Source organism: Labrus mixtus, chromosome 6 (genome assembly GCF_963584025.1).
Source record: "Labrus mixtus chromosome 6, fLabMix1.1, whole genome shotgun sequence".
Classification (NCBI taxonomy): Eukaryota; Metazoa; Chordata; class Actinopteri; order Labriformes; family Labridae; genus Labrus; species Labrus mixtus.
The window spans coordinates 10,326,688-10,346,364 of NC_083617.1; the positions used below are offsets into that span (position 1 = coordinate 10,326,688).

Sequence of the window (19,677 nt, forward strand, 5' to 3'; positions counted from 1 at the left end):
TTTTATGTGTGGCCATAATCCTCTTCCGTAATATACTATACATATATATATATATAAACAAATATAGTAATTTTAAGGTATCAGAAGGGTATTAGATGTAATTGTTACAGCAGGATTAAAAATTCCAACTGCAATATTTCACAAAGTGCTCAGAGGAATAAGAATAGCCCATGATGTATTTTGTATGCATGCTTGAAGAATGGTTCAGTGTTGTTTTAGAGTTACCTTGATACCCTGAGTTACTAGGGTCGACTCATTTGTGAGTCACCTCTTCTCAACAGTCGCTTAATCCCTATTACAGGATTTATTTAAAACTAGTACGGACATAGTTTTTATCACAGTTGTTAAGATTGTTAAGGAGTGAAACTTGTGGTTGTGTCCCACGTTTTGTCCTTTTTTCTATCGCCTTGAGGAAAAAGGTGTGAAGTAAAACCTTCTCCTGCCTAGACTTGAACATCAGAAGTTGGCAATCTGATACTACACACCCCAGGAGATGGGGATTTTTAACATTTTATATGGCTTAATCTTGCAAAGCTGAGGGTTGATCATAATTATGTGTGTGAGTCAGGAGGCTGTTTGGCTTTTTTCAAACGTTTGAAAAGTTGACATGAAATACTGCTCTTGTCCTCAGCTACATGAAGTAACTGAGCTGGTATGAATTTATAGAATCTAGAGGCTATGTGAGATAGTGAGTGAGGATGCCAGTTCTTTCATCAAAAGCAGGTGTGTGAGGAGGACACTAAGAGCGTTATTCCATGTTTGTGCAGGCTGTTAATCTCTCAAGATGCACGTTAGGATGAGCAGAATGATACTATTCAACATAAAACGGTGGCCATGGCAGATTTGGGGACAGAATTGGAACCTAATTGCCCTCTGGGATAAATTAAGTTGTCAAAGTCTAGATGCTCATGTGCTGATTGAAAAGTTCAACTTCTGCTTTAAGATTTGCAAGCTTAATACGAAACAGCTTCTACCACAGAGCGGTCTCACTCCTGAACACACAGAAGCGACACCCACCCCCCACTGACATAGAATGATGTATCCTGAATGGGATAAGAGGTAGCCTATTGACAATGGCTGGGTGGATATTTCAGCATTGATACAATAAAATGGCGCAGGTATACATTTCTAGCGTACAGTGATAACAGCCATACATATATAGGTGAGGTTAGATAGCAATTGGTAGACTGCTAACATTGGCTTCTTGAGTGTCAGTAAAGAGGTATCAAAATGTTCTTGTCCTGATTTTCACTAGACTTGTGTTTTCAGTTTCTTATCAATATAGAATCAGTGAAGTGATTTGTCAGAGTCCCTGTTTGTTTGATTTGTAAACCAGAGATACTACATTAGTTATTGTAGCATGTGGGCTTCTCACCCTGAGCTTGACATCAGACAAAATGGTAAATACTGTAAATAAATAAACATACTTATCATCCAGACCATGCCTGTAACTGAGGGGTTCATTGTCCCGAAAAAGAAGGATTTTCTTAGATATGCTCTGAAACACAACACATTGTTTGACCCTGTTTCTCTGAAATATCCTATCAGATAAACTGCGCTTGTGAAGATTGCGGTGATGCCACTTTAATTTTGTTCGGCTGAAAGGATGTTTTGCATAGATTTATCACTTTTAAGTGGTGCCAACACCTTGTCTGCTCACACTTCCTTATCTGCCAGATTTACAAAACATGCCTATAGGTGTACAACAACCATTTGACACAGAGTCTAAAAATGCAGGATGTGCCGCCCTTGATATTTGATTTTCATTGTTGCCAGTTCCTTTTCATGTACGAAATAACTAAATCACATAAACCTCCTGACATGCAGTGAACCTTCAGTGTTTTCTTATGTGTCTTTTTTCTGTCTGGGGTCCAAACTGCACAATCTTTCATTATACAAATCTTATTGGTTGAAAAATATCAGAAATGTAGGTTGTGATTTGTTATTAAGGAGTGGGTGGTGTGTCCTGAGTTTAGGTCAGTTTAGAACCATTGCTCTAATTTATTCCTGCATTAAACATTCAATCCATAGGTCTAAAACATAACAAAAGTATTTGACATTTCACAAAACCTAAATTATATAAAACAACAACGACTTTGCTTTTTCCCAACAATGAAGAAAACTGGAATTGATGATATTTTTGTTTGCTTGAGAAATGACTTTAATGATTATAATAATATTATATATATTTGATATAATAATTATCTGTTGTCTTTAATTTCCAATCTGATGTTGAGTTTTCTACATTAGTTGAATAAAACATGTGAAGGATTAAACTAAGAACAATAAAGCCAAACAAAGATATGTGCACATAATTTTGTAGGTGAGCGAGAGTAAAGAAGCACTGAAAAAGAATTTGAAATGGAAAATGTTCATGCTCATTCCCCAAAATGTCCTTCTATCCTTTTTTACAAGTAACAAGTTCAATAAAAGTAGAAGTCCAGTAAAATATTCTAACCTCTCATTTTTTTCAGACCAGATCAAAGAGGAATTTATCCTCTGCTGTTTTTTTTTTACAGACAGGTTTACTAGATTAACTGAGAACAAAGTGTGATAAATCTGCCGTTTATCTCTTTGGAAAATACCTGCTTAAAGCAGAGCCAGTCATTGAGTTTACCATGGATTATAATTTATAGTTAAGACTGAACAAAAATGTGCCTGACGAGAAAGAAATGGCGCCTGCAGGAGATTTTTCCAGACACTGAGATAAAAGTGCAGAGATTTCTTCACAGCCAATAACTTTCTCTGTGAATCATCCATGTTCTCTTACCCATATATTTGAACTTGATTGAATTAATAACGTATTTGCAATGTTGCACACTCCATCTGAACTCTTATCACCCCTAATTTGGGCACTTGTGAAACTGCTGCCACCCTTTGTTCCAGAGAAATTGCCCTAATCTGGAGAGCTGTTATCCTAAACACAAACACCAGTATGAGGTCTGCACGAGCCGGTCAGCTCCCCCCCATCGTGGAGTCTGTTTTCATTTAAACAATAAAAAACAGCCCCCTTTTCCTGTTTCTGTTAAATATGGCATTATCCACGCTCCTACATAAACGTGAGCGGAAAAGCAGCTCCTCCTCTGTCCTTGGGGTTCATTTGTTTTCCTTCATTTTTAGCAGAGATTGGAGTCATGCTCCCTGTGAGTCATGCAGGGTGGGTGGATGTCTACACAGGGTGTGGTGGGGCTGGTGGGGCTGGTGGGTGAGGATTTTTGCCAGGGCTTTGTGGCCGCCAGCGGAGGAATACAGCATCCAATTTGCAGAAATGCAAATGAATGGATAGAGATGCTTATAATGATCATATGAGTTAAAAACGGCTCTTGTGGGAGTGTGCTTGTGGTGGGAAGAGTCTGCATCTATTATAATCCATAATTAATTGTTAAAACATGAAACTGATATTTTTGCAGCCGCACAATCTTGCAGAACAATGCAAAAAAAAACCTGCAGGTCATTTAAAACACTCTGGCTTGGTTTATGACGACTTCCATGTTGCTTTTGCATTGGAAAATGTAGTAAAGCAGTGTTTGTTTTGTTTTAGTAAAAACACTGTGGTTGGAACCATGCAGACTAAATGTTGTGTTTCAGCTTCCAATGTGTGCTCCAGATGTGTTCCAGCTGCGGCAATGTGATGTGGATTTTCTGCACACAATAGACCAGGAGACACTTTAATGGTTGCACTCCTGTAGTCCCCCAACCCAAAAAAAGGGATTTAAAATCCCACCTCCCAGATCACTACTTTCCCAGATTCCTCCTCCCAGAAGTTTGTCAGTTCCCGAAAAGTGGTGACAAAAGCAGGAGCAGTAGAAGAAGGAGAAGGAGAGGTTAATCTCGTCTCTTCTTCCCCCAGTCGTCTCGTTCTTTGCGAGAGGTGAGGCTGACAACTTAATTGCCTGCCTAAGGCACTGTTTTCTTCTTCTTTTTTTTTTTTTTGTAAATTCAGCTTTCCGTGCCGTCTGCTACACCTGCCTGCCAAGCTGCAGCGCTGATGGGCGCGGCTGGGACCCATGCCCAAATCTCTGTTTTGACTTGCCTGGGAAAGTTGGGCGAAAAGGCACAAAAGGACGGAGGAGGACTTTAAGAACATCCCACCCAGGCGCGTCAACTTCATACCAACACATTATTGCTCCCGTGGATCAGTCGGCGCATCTCAACAAGGGGGATCACCGGGATTTGATTGACCGTCGTTCAAGCTGGCTGAAGGTATGGATTTAACATGAAGACAATTCTTTTAAAAGTTTTTTTTTTTTTTAAATGCTGATTTCCCCACCACCACCTTGCTGTTCCATCTCTGCACTAATCGCTCTGCGGGAATTTGGTGATGGGCTTTCAAGCTTGGATTTGTTGGATGGAATTGTGCTAAGTCTTCTCTATGCCAATGTAATAACCTATAGGCTATATAAAGATATATTATAAACTTACCTTGTTTGTAAAACAAACTAGGAGGGGGGTTTCGAGGAGATCATCTGTCTCCATGTATCCTTAAATTTAGTCTCTTAGTGATCTCAGGATAGTTTTACATGCTCTCTTACTGTGCTATTTACATCCATCTAAATATACTGTTGGACCTGGACGGGCTGTAGCGCCAGCTTTATGTGACAGCAGACTTTTTGAGGTCCAGATCAGTTACAGGCTGTAAAAAAAGAGATTTGTGCTTGACTTTGGTAAAGGAAGTGCTTAGTACATCTGGAAATGCTGCTAGGGAATTGACTCCCTATTGTTTGATTTAAAAGAAATTCTGAGATGAAGGAAAACTAAATTGGACTTTAAATGCTTTTCATCGTGTTTCAAATCCAAGTTTAGTGGGAAGAAGGGAAGATTCCATCATTTGGAGAATTTCCTTTGTTTTTGATTCGAAATAAAGTGTGGAGTGTAAGAGGCACATGATGTTAAAAGTCCTCAGATGGCAGGGTGTGGTGAGAGGATGGGCTTTCAGAGCTGTGCAGGGATCCACTGGCATCTTTTGTTCTTTTGTGAGTTTTTCTCTTCAAAGACATAAAGGGAACATCTATTGAAATCCAAACACAAGGCGATATAGCTTCTGAAGGCCTATTTGGTGGTATTTTCCATTCAGGTGAGATTAAATGTGTTTGGGAAGTTTTCAATGATCTTGCCTGGGCACACTGACTGTAGGACTTCTGTTTTTTAAGATCAAGATCAAAACAAGCAAATAGTTCAAGGGAAAGCGTGTGTCCTATATTAGTATATTGTGGTTTTTAGAAGTATCATCATGAGACCCAGGTGGGGGACATTTTTTCCTCTTTGGAGGCGTGGAATTTAAGATCTAAAGCAGTAAACAAACATCAGATACAAGCGGCCCGTTCTTTAAGCGAAAACATTTTTTGTTCCCCCCCAATAAATGTTTGCTTGGATGCCATTTAACCACAGTTAAAAGTCAAGGAATAAAGAGACTTTTATATCAGTTAAAGGCACAGCTGTGGTAAACGTTTTATCATCATCATGTCACCAGATAAGATGAGATGGAGGAGTTAATAGCACTGATGGACTACTCAGCAGACTTTTCAGAAGAAAGGGGTGAGATTTCTGAATTTATTAACACATTTATGAAAAAAGTAGACACCACACGTAACACACACACACACACACACACACACACACACACACACAACACACACACACACACACACAAAACGAATCAAATCGGTAGATGCGTAGATATTTCTGGTTTTATTTGTTATGAAAAGTCCGCCTTGCGAACACAATCGAAGCATCACAACCTCCAAGCAGAAACTGTCATCGATGTTTCCGTCCCGCAGACCTCAGCGTGGCATGAAATATCAAACCTTCATTGAAAGCTTAATGATGGATCGTCCTTGTACAGGTCTGTGTTTAAAGACCCAATACGGATTTTCTCTGGTGATGCTTTTTGTCTGTCTTTTCTGGGGGCTCACTCTCACTAACATGCCTTCACTGTGCTCGGGTTTCTGTTCTTCGCTGGGCTCAGAGCTGTAAGTCATCCTCGGGGTTTTCCTCCTGCAGTCATGACTGAATGTAGCAGGACAGCTCAGACTCCATCTAAAGATGGCGAGGTCAACGAACGCCTGATTATACGTGTGACCAAAACTGAGACAAACATATAATCAGCCGTTTTGTCGCCTGCTTGTTCTGCTCTTGTTTTATGAGTCACTTCCAAAAGAAAGTTTATACATAGATCATTTTTCAAAGAAGTGGTTACATAAGAGAGAGGGGGGAGGAAGACCAAGACAATGTAGTTTGGAAAGAAGTACAGCGTTAAAGGGAAATTTAAAAAAACAAAGACATGAGGAGTTTTAGGAGTTTTTTTCTGCATTGATTTGGCTTCTTTGAGCCATTGTTGGAGGCTGTTTCAAAGTTCAAGAAGCAACAGCAGCAAAAAATAAATCACCTTTAGTGTTTGACCCTGAAACAGACACGACTCCGTAAAAGGAGGGAGGAAGGTGATGATGACAAGGAGCAGGCAGCAGCATGAAATTGAAAAGGAATTTACTTTATATCTGAGTCCAGTAAAACTCAACAAGTTGCAGCTGGAGATCAAGATGCCTCCTAGTGGAAGAAAGGTCATATTACAGTTAATTATCTACTGTGAGTTTCTTATAAACAAGATATTTTTAGTCACATGTCAGGAAGTCATGCACTTTGTTTACATTAGGTAATTAGTTTACGGGCATCCCTATGGACAGAAACAGATATGGGAAGGCTTTTGTTCGAGATAAACTGTGAAAAGATGAATCTTCCCGATTAGAAATAAATAAATAAAGTTCGGCACGATGATCCAATTACTTTTTTTTTCTTCCAAGTATTCATAACTGTGGTTTAGATTTCCCTCCGTACTTACATCTCATGATGATTGCTAAACCATCTCATGAACTTCTATGTTGTAAAAAGTGTTTGGCTAAATCTGTGACACCCCCAGAAAAGATGGACCAGATGTGTTTGTTTGTGTTTTCATGCAGAAGTTTTCTTTGTAAATGTCTAAGTTATTTCTTAAATTCAAATTAAGTGAGCTCATAGATGGATAAAAAAAAGATTCAGAATTATTCACCAATGCTTCATATATCAGTTATAAGCCACTGATGAGAACAATCTGCAAATACTGGTTCTTCAAAACGGATCTTATAAAGAATACCGAGCCATTAATTCTGTACCCTATTAAAAATGACCAAATATAAGTTTGTCCCAGCAACAAGAATCACGCAGTTAATTTGTTTGTAGTCGGAAAAATTGAAAACAATACAAGTGCTCAACAAAACTAAGAATAGAAAACACAGTGTTAGGATAGTAAGAAAACAGATGTGCAATAATCAGAAATTATCAAAGCGAGAATGAATCAAACCAAGCAACGACTTTTCCAAGTAAGCAAAACAAAACAAGCCTATTAAAAGCACACAGGGATAAAGAAAGTAAGAAAGAAAGAAAGAGAAAGAGAAAGAAAGAGAGAGCGAGGAAGAAAGAAAGAAGCTACTGTCCAGTCTTAAAGGTCGTTATAATCACATTGGAGTTGGGCAATCAGAGCAAACTTAAGAAATAACAAGACACAAAATGTATTTCTTGTCAACAACATATTGAAGTATCACAACATTTCTAAACCACTTTGGTTTTGGTGCATAATTGCAGATTTTGCACACAAACAGACTGACAGGATTTCTGAGTAGTCATCATGGGCGTCCACATTTATTGTAAGAAAACCCCTTAATGTTTGCGGTCTTAGTTTTAGTCTTTGATAAACAGTTGTGATTGGCACGAAGGGAACAGGAGCAAACTTGCTTGCCGAATGATCTGGTCCCAAGTTTATTTCGTTATTAATACATCTTTAATGATTTTAATGTTTCAAGTAGATCTATTTGACACTTTCCTTAAGACCAACCCTGCCATGGAGCACAAACGCCAACCTGACCAAACAACCTCAAGTGTTGTTTTGTATCAACGGCTTATAACTGATTTATGAGGCTTCATTAAAAGATTGGTTATCCATTGACGTTAGCTTTAGTTATTACATAGCCTATAGTATAATCACGGTATTAGGAAGTGACAACATCTCCATCGACACCATCCATCATTCAATGCCACATTAACTCAAGCATAACAATCTTCAGCATGCCGATCATTCAACACATCACTAAACACCTTCCCTCTGGTATTACCACACAGAAGTTTAAATAACGTGTAGATTGGTTTACTTTCCCGAGCTGCACAGTGTATACAGAGTAATCATTTTCTCTCTCTATAATGTACCATCAGTTGTGACAGAAGCTGTAACCGCCACAACCCGGCTGACTTCTCTGCCACCAAGTGAGTGTCTCCTCCTTCTTCTACCAGCCACGTGTTCTTTAATTAATGGCAGTAAAGAGAACACATAATGCAGTAATTATAGCAGAGGGGCTCTGAAGGAAGTACCCGATGAGTAACAGCTTCTCTGTGTTTTGCTGTGTGTCTTTTTGTTGCTAGAGGGAACCAGCGGATCAAATCACAGGAATATGTCCAGCAGTGCTGGAGGGCTGGGCTTGGAGAAGAATGTCTTAACCCAGAACAGCAGTGGAACGTATTTCTCTTCATGTGAGAGCACATTTCCACTCGTGGGTTCAAAAAAATTGGGAAGTTGTGTAAAGCAGCATGTTATATTTTTAACCCCCAGTGGAGACAATATGTATCCTGATTTAACCTTGGACATCACTTGCAGTTTTTTTCCAGACAGAAATAGAGGAAGTGTTCATATCCTTTACTGAGGTTTTGACAACAAAACACACAGTAGCTAAGGTATCCACAGGGAAGAGTAGGCTCCTAGTTGTGTAGAAATAGGCCTTTGTGTTGATGATTACAATGAGATTTATATTAGTGATGAAATAATGTGAAAGATATAGTTTTTTTTCTGCTGTATCAACTTTTTTTTTAAATACCTCCATCCAGAGGAGTTTACCAAAGTACTGTTCTTATGTAAAAAAAACAAACAAAATCAAAGTGCTTGTACTTTACTGGAGAAGTAAGCTTTATGCAACTTTATACTCCTGACCCAATGTGATTTTCCCCCAGTCATAGCTACAGGTACTTTACAAATGTAGAGTTTTTAACATTCATGAAGAATTGATAAAATACTTTGAGTTACATTAAAAAAATAAAAATAAAAAAGATAGGGAGGATACAATTTGAACACACTTCCAATACAGAGCATGAAACATGAGTTTAGACCTAGTTTTAAACGTGTCTCCCTTGTTGGGCCTTTACATCCACAGGGTAAAAGATTTAAGTTTAAATGACCATACTTTGAACTAACTTATTATTATCAGTATTCACATTATCAAGTTATTAAACCAGAGGACCTGACGGCTTTTATCACTTGTTTCTAATGTTTAAAAAAAACACAACAGCAAACTTTTTTTTTTCAAGATTGATATGTAGGGATAAGAACTGATAGTTTATTATCAGTTGCAACTCAACTAAATGAAACGGTAAAATTCTGTTTAATGATCTAATGACGTAATATACTATAGCCTACTATTAAATAAGCTGTAGACTTTCTGCTTTGACTTAATACCTTAAGAATATTTTCCAGTTTTTACTAATCTACTTTTACTTAGGTATTTTTAATGCAGGACTTTTTGGTGGCCGTACTTTCACAAGTAAACACTGTGAATACGTTCTCTACCAGTGTCCACACAGAAGCTGCTATGTATAATTACGCTATTTAAATTTTATAACTGCCTGTGTTACTAGATAATTTAAGAGTATCGTGCCAGAGTTAACTCTAAAATTCAACAAATTTGGAAATATGTAATATGTAACCCAAAGCATTTGCTTTGGGTTACTTGAATCAGTTTTTATTCTCAATAAACTTGTACCTGCATAAAGAAATCCTTTGAAAATCTTTCCTTAAAATGACACACGTAATTGAAACACAAATGACCTTTTACAAAAAACTGAAATCTAAACGTTATCATTTGTACCACATTTCAAACATATCAACAGCTCTTGTGAAACTAATACTTAAATATCCATAAATTGGAAATTCCCATGTAAAGTAAAAGTACCTTAAACTTGCACTTTTGAAAGATATCAGAATAACACGTGAATGTTTTATCTCTCCTTCAGCCTCTGTAGGTGTGAACACCAGCAACTACAACTCCTCCTCAGGGGTTTACCTGGGAGGATGCTCCTCAGGTGAAGGAGATGGAGGGGGGACCTACATTGATGGAGAGTTGTTTGGAGGTGGAATAGGAGGTGGAGGAAGCAGGGGAGGAGGAGGAGGTGGAGGAATAGGAGGGGGAGGTGGAGGAGGAGGAGGAGGAGTAGGGGGAAGAGGCAGCAGCAGTTACATGGTGAGCTCCGTGTCAAAGGTTCGGTCCAGCTCATCGGGCGGTGCCAGGCGCGGTCAGACTGCTGGCTCATCAGGAGGCCTGTCGCCATCTTTCCGGGAGAGGAAGACAATCGGTAGCCGCTCAGTGGGTTATGACGGTGAGATTATGTTAACAGAACAAACTATGCACAGTGCGCAACAAAAAAGCTAAATAAAAGTGAAGGAAGCTCTCGTACATGAGGGTGCTGTTAATATTTCAGCTGCCATTGTGTTTTCTTCTAGGAAGTTCCAGTGCTAATTCCTCTCCAGAGTTTGCACGCAAAGACTATGGGAACTATTGTAAGTGAGAATGAAAGCAGTATGGGATTAAATACTCTGATTTCACAGCTTTATCCTCATATGTCCTCTGCCTCTCTGTTTTTTTCCCCTTTTTGTGTTCAGGCTCTGGCGGCACAAGAGGGAGGAGCGAGAGTAGAGGTATTCAATAAAAGTTTTTTCCCTTCCCTCCTTCCTTCATTATTTTTGCACCATCTGACTTTGAATTGTCCTGACTTTTTTTAATTATTAAACCAGGATTACATTGTCCAATGTGTGTGTTGTGATTTCTTTCCAGAGAGCGAGATCAGAGCCAGATTGCAAAGTGCCTCACCCACAGCCTGCAGATGTAAGACCACTTGAGACACATTGATCCAATTGCTGTTGGTTATGCAATCCCTCATAAAGCGTCTTTATTCCAGTGTTCCTTCAAAGAGCCACTTGAAGAGTGGGAGTTTTGTACTGAGGGGTTACTTTAGGGCAGTGTGTTTTTCATATTATGCTGCTATCACATTCTTTTGCTCTGTATTCAGTAGATAGCACACATAGGACATTCTTCCTCCTCTACTTCTCCTCACATGCGTGTTTAGGGGTCTATGAAATTGTGATTAGTAACACATGTGCAGCTCCCACAGATTGAGGACATACAATACATCAGCAAAAAAGTAAAGGGTGGGGCTGAACGACGAGGATCACGTTTGTTTGCATTGTGTTCATGTGAGGAAGAAGTTAAGGGACAGATTTGTGGTGGCAACAATGGCAGAAATGAGTCACTGTTTGCTGTTTCAATGAAAACAGAAGTGAGTCAAAGTTTAGCAGAAGTTGAGTGCTCCCCCTGCTGACTGAAGTCCCTATCTGCAATGACTTAATCTATATCTTTTACATTTTGACCAGCTCAGTGTTACCTAACCTGAGCTGGACAGCAGATTGCTGTGTTGCATAGGCTACTATGTGCTCTGAATATAAGTGGAAAAGTTAGTACTATTATGTATAAGTGAAAATCCAATAGCACTGAAGAACTTGTGCCATCTGTTTTATGATGCTTTACACCTAAGTAAACCAGCTTATAGGTAAAATATTGTTCTTTTAACTCTACTACATTTATTTGACGAATATTCTTTGTATGTTGAAAATGCAAACATAACCACACACATTTGCAGCATGCAGTTCTTTGTACACAAAACTCTTGGATAGCTCATAGAGTATAATGTGACTGTTAGGTAACAAAAAAAACCTCAGTACATCAAGTAGCCAACTGTACTTAAAAAAGAGTCCCTTCTAAAATATTAAATATAAAGACATTTTAATAATAATTTATCAAAAGTATAATTTAAAAAAAATCTACAGGGGCTATCTTTACATTTGAAGTTCATTTTGCCAGTAGAACATTCTGTAATATACCTCAAGTACAATGATCAATTCAGTACTTTTTACTTGAAATTGAATACTATTTCTTCCAAAAAAAATTAAAATGGTTAAAATTCTTCAATAGCCATAGACCCATTTAACATTCAAACTTTTTTTTTCACCCAAATATATTTAGGTATCATTGGTTAAGATGTTCTTAAATAAAGACATCTTGAAAACAGTTACATTGGTGTTTATTTAAATTTTATATAAATTATTGCCACTGTCCTCTCTGCCTCTCAAAGGCAGTTAAACAGACAGCTGAAGAAGAGCTAGCTGTATTATTAAGTTAGCAGGACAGGTCTCGGCTAAAAGCAAAAGCTAATTTAGCTCAGTTTTTCTCCCGAGCTGTTACCTTTAATTCAAATATCAACTTTGATCAAATAACAGTTTTGTGGTTAGTTTCCCACAAACTTGAAGGCTGTTAATAAACCACATGGGGGGGAAGCTATAGCTAACTAGCTAAGCAGATTTCTGCAACTTCCTTCTAACTAACTAGAGTATTTCCTATGATAGGTGAGGTTAAGATACATTTATATGTTAGTTTATCAAACTGTTAATGTATTAAATCGATTTAGTATGTACACTGGTTTCATGGTATTCATTTTATATCATTACAAACTGGAGAGATAGCCTACCTAGAAAGTCAAATATGCCAATCATAGGCTAAGTAAAATTCCAACTCCAAACAGTCTTCAATAATCAAAATAAATGTATGTGTTTAAAAGTCCAGTCAAAAAGGAAGAGAAACCTGACATAGTTTAGTTTGAGGTCATCTGATGAAGTTGGTCAAAGGCAGAGCGCAGTAGGTTTATTTTTTTGTTTATGTGGCAGCAATGATTTTGAAAGAATTGGACCATAAAAGCGCATTTCTATCTATTGAACTGGATTTTTTTCAGCCTGAAAAGTCATACTTTTCTCTCCTGAATTGAACTGCCAATATGGCGGCTATAAGGCTCACTGCACACAGGGCAGTGTGACTAAAACTAAAATAATTTCTTTCATGAGAAAAAAAAAACATGAAATAAGACATATTTCAGGTGAAGTAAGACTTAAACAATCAACTGAGAAAATGCACTTTTATATTTGGTGAGTAACATTTGTGTATTTTTGCAGGGACAGAGCTGGATGATGTAAAGAAGCTTCTGAAGGGACGTTCCTGCAGCGTCAGCCCAACTCGCTCCTCCTGCGCCTCAATCACACTGCCTGTCCCTAAAAAGGCAACCGTGGAAACCAAGACCATCTCAGTGGCCACTCAGTCGGGTATATACACTTCCCAGAGTTGCACTCATGCACATTCTTTACATGCAAAGACACCTTGTCTCCCTCTCTAAGACATCGGATATGGTTCAGATTTGCCTTGGTTGTAGCTTGGCTGTATCAGCTTTGTGTTTACAGGTGCTTTTCATTTTTCTTTGACCTTGAACTCTGTGTATGTTATGTAAAGATAAAAACATGAGAGGCACAAATTGGGGTGAACATTAAATAAGAGACATTTCACACACTCATTTGTCTTTGTCTTTTCCCCCTTTACAGGGTCACCTATATTGAGCTCTGGAGTGAGAACAGGCGGTTTCCACACCATCGATTCATCAACCCTGTATGATACCAGTCTGACAAACGGGCACTTTGATACTGGTTTAAAATCAAGCCAGTACGATGTCACTGTAAAATCAGGCCAATATGATACTGGTGTGAAATCAGGCCAGTATGATGTGTCTCAGAAGACAAGTCACTATGATACTGGTCTGAAAACAGGCCAGTATAACGGCAGTTTGAGATCAGGGCAGTACGACTCCAGTGTGAGAACAGGCCAATATGACACACTGGACACTATACTTCCATCTTTTACTTGGTCGACGGCCACACTGCCGGCCTCCTCCGCCACAGCTGTCGCTGGCAACAGCAGCAGCTACTCTTACCAGGTCGGCAACAACAACATGGGGGGAGGATCTTCACCAATCGGCCTCACCTCCCCCTCGTCACTGTCAGGTGAGACTAACCTCTGAATACTACCCATTGACTACAGTCTATGATACTACCTCACACATGTAGGTGTAATGTAGTAAGGCATATAGAGAGCTTCTAGATTCAAGATTCAAAAAACGTTATTGTCTATCACATAGTGACAGAAAATTACCTTTTGTTGAGGCTCAGTAACATGAAAACATACAAACATTCACACTAAGACTCACATTAGGTCATAAAATAGCTTCTAGAGCAAGTTAAAACACAATCAACTATTCATTTGTGGCACTACTTTTAGAGTAAACAAATCATTTGGCATATTTTCTCAACTATTTTCCGTCAACTTCCTGTATACAAGCAGCTCCAGCTTCTAGACTCACTGGTAAATTGAAATATGCAAATAAAAGACTGTTTTATTGTGATGATTCATCATTGTGTTACAGTGATTTGTGTAGTTAATTTATAAATATGTCTGTCCCATGTGTGATTTGTTTTGGCTTTCTCTTTTTTTCCTTTGTAGGTTTGTATTCAGACCTGTGTTTTTTTAGGTTCATGATTTTAGTTCATGTAGTAAAAAAACGTTTCATATTTTTTTCACAGTTTATGGCTTTCAGAATAATCTGGCGCCAACATCTGCCAGTGTTCTCACCACCAGTGGAGCCAATGTTAGCACTAGTCTTGGAGGTAAAGCTGAAGATTTGCACAACAGCTTGACACTTATCAAAAGTTTTGCTCAATAATTATATAAAAGGGCATCTCTTTTTTTACATGAGTGTGTTTGTTTGTATTTACAGGTTATGGTGTTCAGAAGAACATGTCGAATACTGGCGGTGTCGTCAGCACTGGAGTCTCTGCAAGTATGTCCACAACAGTTTCAACTCCCTCTGAGCTGATATCAAAGTTATCACGTCACAGCTTCAACGATTCCTTAACTGTTTTGATTTGTGTTTGTCAGCCACTAGATCCCAAACTGATGATGCTTTTAAGAAAGACTACAAGTTCCTCATCTCTGACAAGGAGAACTATCCAGCTAAAAGGGACACAGAAATGCTCATTTTGGCTAAAGACAGCGGGAAGCAGTTCACCAGCAGCAGCAGCGTTCAGATGGGAGGAGGTGAGTCAGTCATTTAGCCCCCCTCCCCCTGCATGGAATAGCTTACCATGCAACCTTTATGCTAGTAACTTTGAGGTATTTTAAAGAACATGAAGTTGTGAACCTTTTCAATCCCTGCCAGATCTAAGCATTTCTCTTTTCCCAACTTGATATAAATCAAACATTTCAGCAGAAATAGACCTAAATGCAACGTTATCTTTGAAAGTACATGTTATAATAAGCTTTCTTCGGGGCCCTGTGAGGAGTTTTTATCTTGTTTCGAAACAGACTCAAATGAATAGTGATTCCTCTTTATGATTGACTATATTGTTAGTTTCAGTGCCTGTAAATGTTGCTAAGGGGTAGGCGTAAAAAGAGATGATTTAAAGCTTCCTGAGGAAACAGCCTTGTTTAAAAAAATGTTTTTTCCAAAGTAGATAATCACCATTTCAATTCACTGTTAAAAGAAAGCAAGATGAAACTTTTTGTGAATCAGAAAAGAGAGAAGATACACTGCTTGTCCACAGGGGGGCGCCTGAAGCTTTATAAACAGAAATAAATACACTTCTTTATATTAGGAGCTAATCTACTATCACAGGTACTTTTATTTGATTACCTTTTTCCTCATCTTTGGATCTGTATGACCCGATGACAGCTGTGCGGTTTTTTTTTTTTATCTCTGAATCACAAGTTTCTCTCAAACCCCTTTACCACAGTGTGAGATTGTTTTTTTTTTTTTTTTTTTTTACTGAGAATCATCCTGTCTTTGGTGTTTTGTTTGTGCTCTTTGTTTTAGAGGCTTAAATAAAGGTTTTGAAATTGAAATAAAAATAGTCCGTTATCTTCAGATCTTATAGCTCGTTTTCTTGGGAGAAATGCTAAATTAGCTTAATTGAAGACTTCTCTCACTGATAATGATTTTTGTTTTTTAAGATCATGAAAATGTAAACCTGAAGGACTTGAAAATGAACATCCAGTTCATTTGATCGTGAGAAAGTTCAGCATACGAGATTACTATCATGATTCATAACAGAACAGAGATTGAAGCCTCTAATGTGTTAAATAGTAATGTTTTCATTTTATTATTTTGGTCTTTGTCTCCCTGTAATAATCAACTATTTTTTATTTATTTATTTCATCTTTATTGAACCAGGTTGATCCCATTCAGATTAAGAACCTATTTTCCAATAGGAGACCTGGCAGAGATAGTCAGCAGCAAAAACACATAGTTACAGAAAGAGACACAAACGGAGAGAAAGACTTCAATTTGAATTAAAAGAGAAACCATCTATGAGTCAAATCTGGGAGTCAGTCGTTCAAGCAGTCAAGCATCGACTTCCTGTAGAATCTGCTTCCACGTCTTTCATTTGAGATTGAAAAACATTTAAGCAGCTCCTTGAGTTTCAACTCATTCTGCAACAGATTCCAGGCTGAGGGTGAAGAATACCCAAAAGCCCTTCTCCCAATTTGTTTCCCCCTCATGACTCCCAACGAACAAAATCAAACAATAATAACAACCAGCACGGCTGTTCATGGTTTCCATAGAAGCATCTACACTACACTTCCACTTCCCTCTAATCATCACAGTTCACTATTAACTCTTATGTCTTTAAATTTAAGGCGTGTTCTTAATTTTTGACTTCTTCCTTCTATTTTCTTTCTCCTGGTAAAAGCCCTCTTCTCTTTCGTAGTAATACCATTTCATAAATCTGTTACGTGTTTTGCATATTGTGTCGTCCCACCTTTCACACCGCTTGTTTTGTTCTGTTCTTCTTCTTTAAAAAAAACATTTGAATAAGAATTAAGAACAAGTCATTCTAACTTAACAGGCTCGCTATCAGGAGATTCAATGAAGAAAGAGAAACTCATTTCAAGCTACACTGAGACGATGCCCCTGAAGGCAGAGACAGGAAACTCTTACTGTGAGTGCCCATTCAAATACTCTCTAAGAACTCAACACTAAACATTAGTTTATAAGAACTAGTTCATCATGATTGTTTGTTCTTTTCTGCAGACGGATCATCGGGAGTTGTGATGAAAGACAAAGCCACATTTGCAGGTATTCCTGATTATATGTATATTGATGTTTACGTGATGATTCAAAATCTCAGTGCTTGAAAATGATGAGTTTTTTTCCGTCATCAGAGATCCGCCGTGACAGCGGCGTCTTTGGAGGTGGAGGATTTTGCTGCTGCTCCGATGCCTGTTGCTCCTGGTGGAAGTGGCTGCTGGGTCTTCTCCTCCTCTCCCTGCTCCTTCTGGGACTCCTGTTTGGGCTAATTGCATTGGGTAAGCTCAACTTATACAACATTCTGAGATGTAATAGTGAGAAATAAAAAGAATGGCTCCATAGAGATCCTCACTGTGCAATGAAGCCCCTGGGAGGGGCTGTTCTCAAACCAATAAAATGTTTTTTGGAGCTTTAACAGGCTGGTGAACATTATTTCACAGTGTTGCTAAGAGCTGTGAGAGACTAAATGTTCCCCTTTCCTTGGAAACTTGATCTCTGGGTACTGTTCTGCTGCCATAAAGTCAGTCTGGCATTTATTGTCAGTGGAGCAGCTCCATAAATTGTTGCTGGATGACATCTGAGACTCGTTTTCAAGCAGCAGCAGAAACGTTTTTGGGAATTTTTAGATAAAAATACAACTAGGAAACAAAATGTGTAACCTTTGATTTGAAATATATTTCTACTGGTTAACATTCATACATAACTTTGAACTGTGGTAGGTTACACGTAGATCAAACATAATCATTTTTGGGCATGATACAAATATTTTTTCAGTTTGAATTACGATACGTTACACTTTATTGTCCACTTGGGGAAATTTGTCTTGGGCTCAAAGTGCTGCAAAACATTCAGCTGCTTCCACTAGAATCAATCAATAAATGAAAACAACAGAAACACACGTCCACATGTAAACAGAAAGGCACATACCAATGCAAAACAACACAACATGTACATTACCCATAATGCACAAGAGCTGTAAAAACACAGCATAATATTAAAACATACAATGATGCTATTGCTCAACCCACACAGCCTTACCAAATGTTATCAGAATTTTGATTGATGTGGGTTAAAACACACACACAAAACAGAATCTGCAGAATTTCATCCACTGATAGCTCCCTGTACATCCACGAACAAACAGAAACTGCTTTTAACTTACTCTGAATACTTTTACTGCTGATAATTTGCAAAAATCTAAACAAATATTCTATATTCTGAAGGAAAAAGTATTGTTCAAAGCAGTTACCTATTATTTTTCTTCATTCATTAGACTATTTGTTTCAGCTCCAGTTTAGACAAACATCTTTATGAATATAGAAATGAACCTGAAAACTGAAAATAAAAGTGACTTGAGAATGAAGTCAGGAAGGTTTCAGTTCTTAGTTTTGCTCCTCGACTGCATCTGAGTCTAATCATGTCGTGTAATCTTTTTTTCACTAACATTTTTGTAATATTTTTTAAAATAACTTCAGTGGTAATCTTGTTTTGTCTTCCTGGTGGCGCAGTGGCGCAGTGGTTAGTGCGCCCGCCCCATGTATGGAGGCTGTAGTCCTCAACGCGGGCGGCCCAGGTTCAAATCCAGCCTGTGGCTCGTTTCCCCTGATTTCTGACTTTGTCCACTGTCCTACCTCTCAATTAAAGGCCCCGAAAATAAATCTTTAAAATTTGTTTTGTCTTTATGTCGGGTGACTTATAGATTCATTTTATTAATTTTTTGTTATAGATTTTGTTTCTTTTACATCAGTTGTGTTGAAAAATGTTGTTTTTAAATCCATGGTTTACAAACACAATTTAACCCCTTACCCCATATTTAAAGATTGACTGTATTATGTATAATTCAAAAACTTTTTTAATGTTGTGTCTATGTGCAGACATTTAGATCAGAAGTGACGATCCTGAGAAGAGTTGAGCTTGTGAATACAACACTGTTATAAAGATTTTGTGCTCCTTATATGTGCATCTTAAAAACTTTTAATGTTGTTTTCTCAGCCGAGGATGTGAGGAAGCTGAAGAATCGGGTGGCTACCCTGGAGGCGGAGTCCTCAGTCGTTGCTGCTCGCACAAGTCGGCAGCGAGGCTCAACTAACGACATCTATGTGGCTGGAGGTGGATCCAGTACCGATATGCACTTGGGCGCTGGAGGTGCAAGTGGAAGCGACAAAACAAGAATAGCGGTAGCTGGTGCCGGCGGTGGTGGCGGCGGCGGCGGCGGCTCCACAGGTGGAAATGATCTTGATCTCGGCCTTGGAGGCGGTTCAGCTGGCGGGTCTGGAAGGGTCAGCGGGTCGGGCACAGCGAGTGCTAGAGGCTCTGGCACCGTTTCCAGTGGCAGCGCAGTCAGCACAGGGGCCGGTTTCGGTGGAGGACACATGGACGCTGCTTCTCTCCAACTGATGATGCAGAACATGTTCAGAACTGAAATGCAATCACAGGCGTTCAGAGGTACTGCACATATGTAATGCCTACATCAGTATACACACACACAAACCTAAAACACACATGTCATTGAAGTGTTATTTCCTGTCTCAGCTCTTCTAGTATCCTCAGTGGGAGATTCCAACCGAGGCATGCCTGGACCTAAAGGTTAATACT

At 38.7% G+C, this 19,677-nt stretch overlaps 1 protein-coding gene across 2 annotated transcripts in view; it reads left to right on the top strand.

The window, feature by feature from the left end:
• The first annotated feature begins 3,774 nt into the window (after positions 1-3,774).
• col17a1b (collagen, type XVII, alpha 1b) overlaps positions 3,775-19,677 on the top strand; it is a 28,133-nt gene continuing 12,230 nt past the window's right edge. Inside the window, exons 1-18 of one of the 2 annotated variants that reach the window (XM_061039917.1) lie at positions 3,775-4,203; positions 5,471-5,535; positions 8,239-8,289; positions 8,446-8,553; positions 10,084-10,446; positions 10,571-10,627; positions 10,730-10,765; positions 10,902-10,952; positions 13,127-13,273; positions 13,547-14,002; positions 14,579-14,662; positions 14,773-14,835; positions 14,934-15,092; positions 16,901-16,993; positions 17,086-17,130; positions 17,217-17,360; positions 19,075-19,527; positions 19,615-19,668. In XM_061039917.1, the coding sequence (XP_060895900.1) occupies positions 5,481-5,535; positions 8,239-8,289; positions 8,446-8,553; positions 10,084-10,446; positions 10,571-10,627; positions 10,730-10,765; positions 10,902-10,952; positions 13,127-13,273; positions 13,547-14,002; positions 14,579-14,662; positions 14,773-14,835; positions 14,934-15,092; positions 16,901-16,993; positions 17,086-17,130; positions 17,217-17,360; positions 19,075-19,527; positions 19,615-19,668 (2,419 nt within the window). In that variant the 5' untranslated portion in view covers positions 3,775-4,203; positions 5,471-5,480. The remainder of the gene's footprint in view (positions 4,204-5,470; positions 5,536-8,238; positions 8,290-8,445; positions 8,554-10,083; positions 10,447-10,570; positions 10,628-10,729; positions 10,766-10,901; positions 10,953-13,126; positions 13,274-13,546; positions 14,003-14,578; positions 14,663-14,772; positions 14,836-14,933; positions 15,093-16,900; positions 16,994-17,085; positions 17,131-17,216; positions 17,361-19,074; positions 19,528-19,614; positions 19,669-19,677) is intronic. The other variant, XM_061039918.1, reaches the window with a different exon arrangement.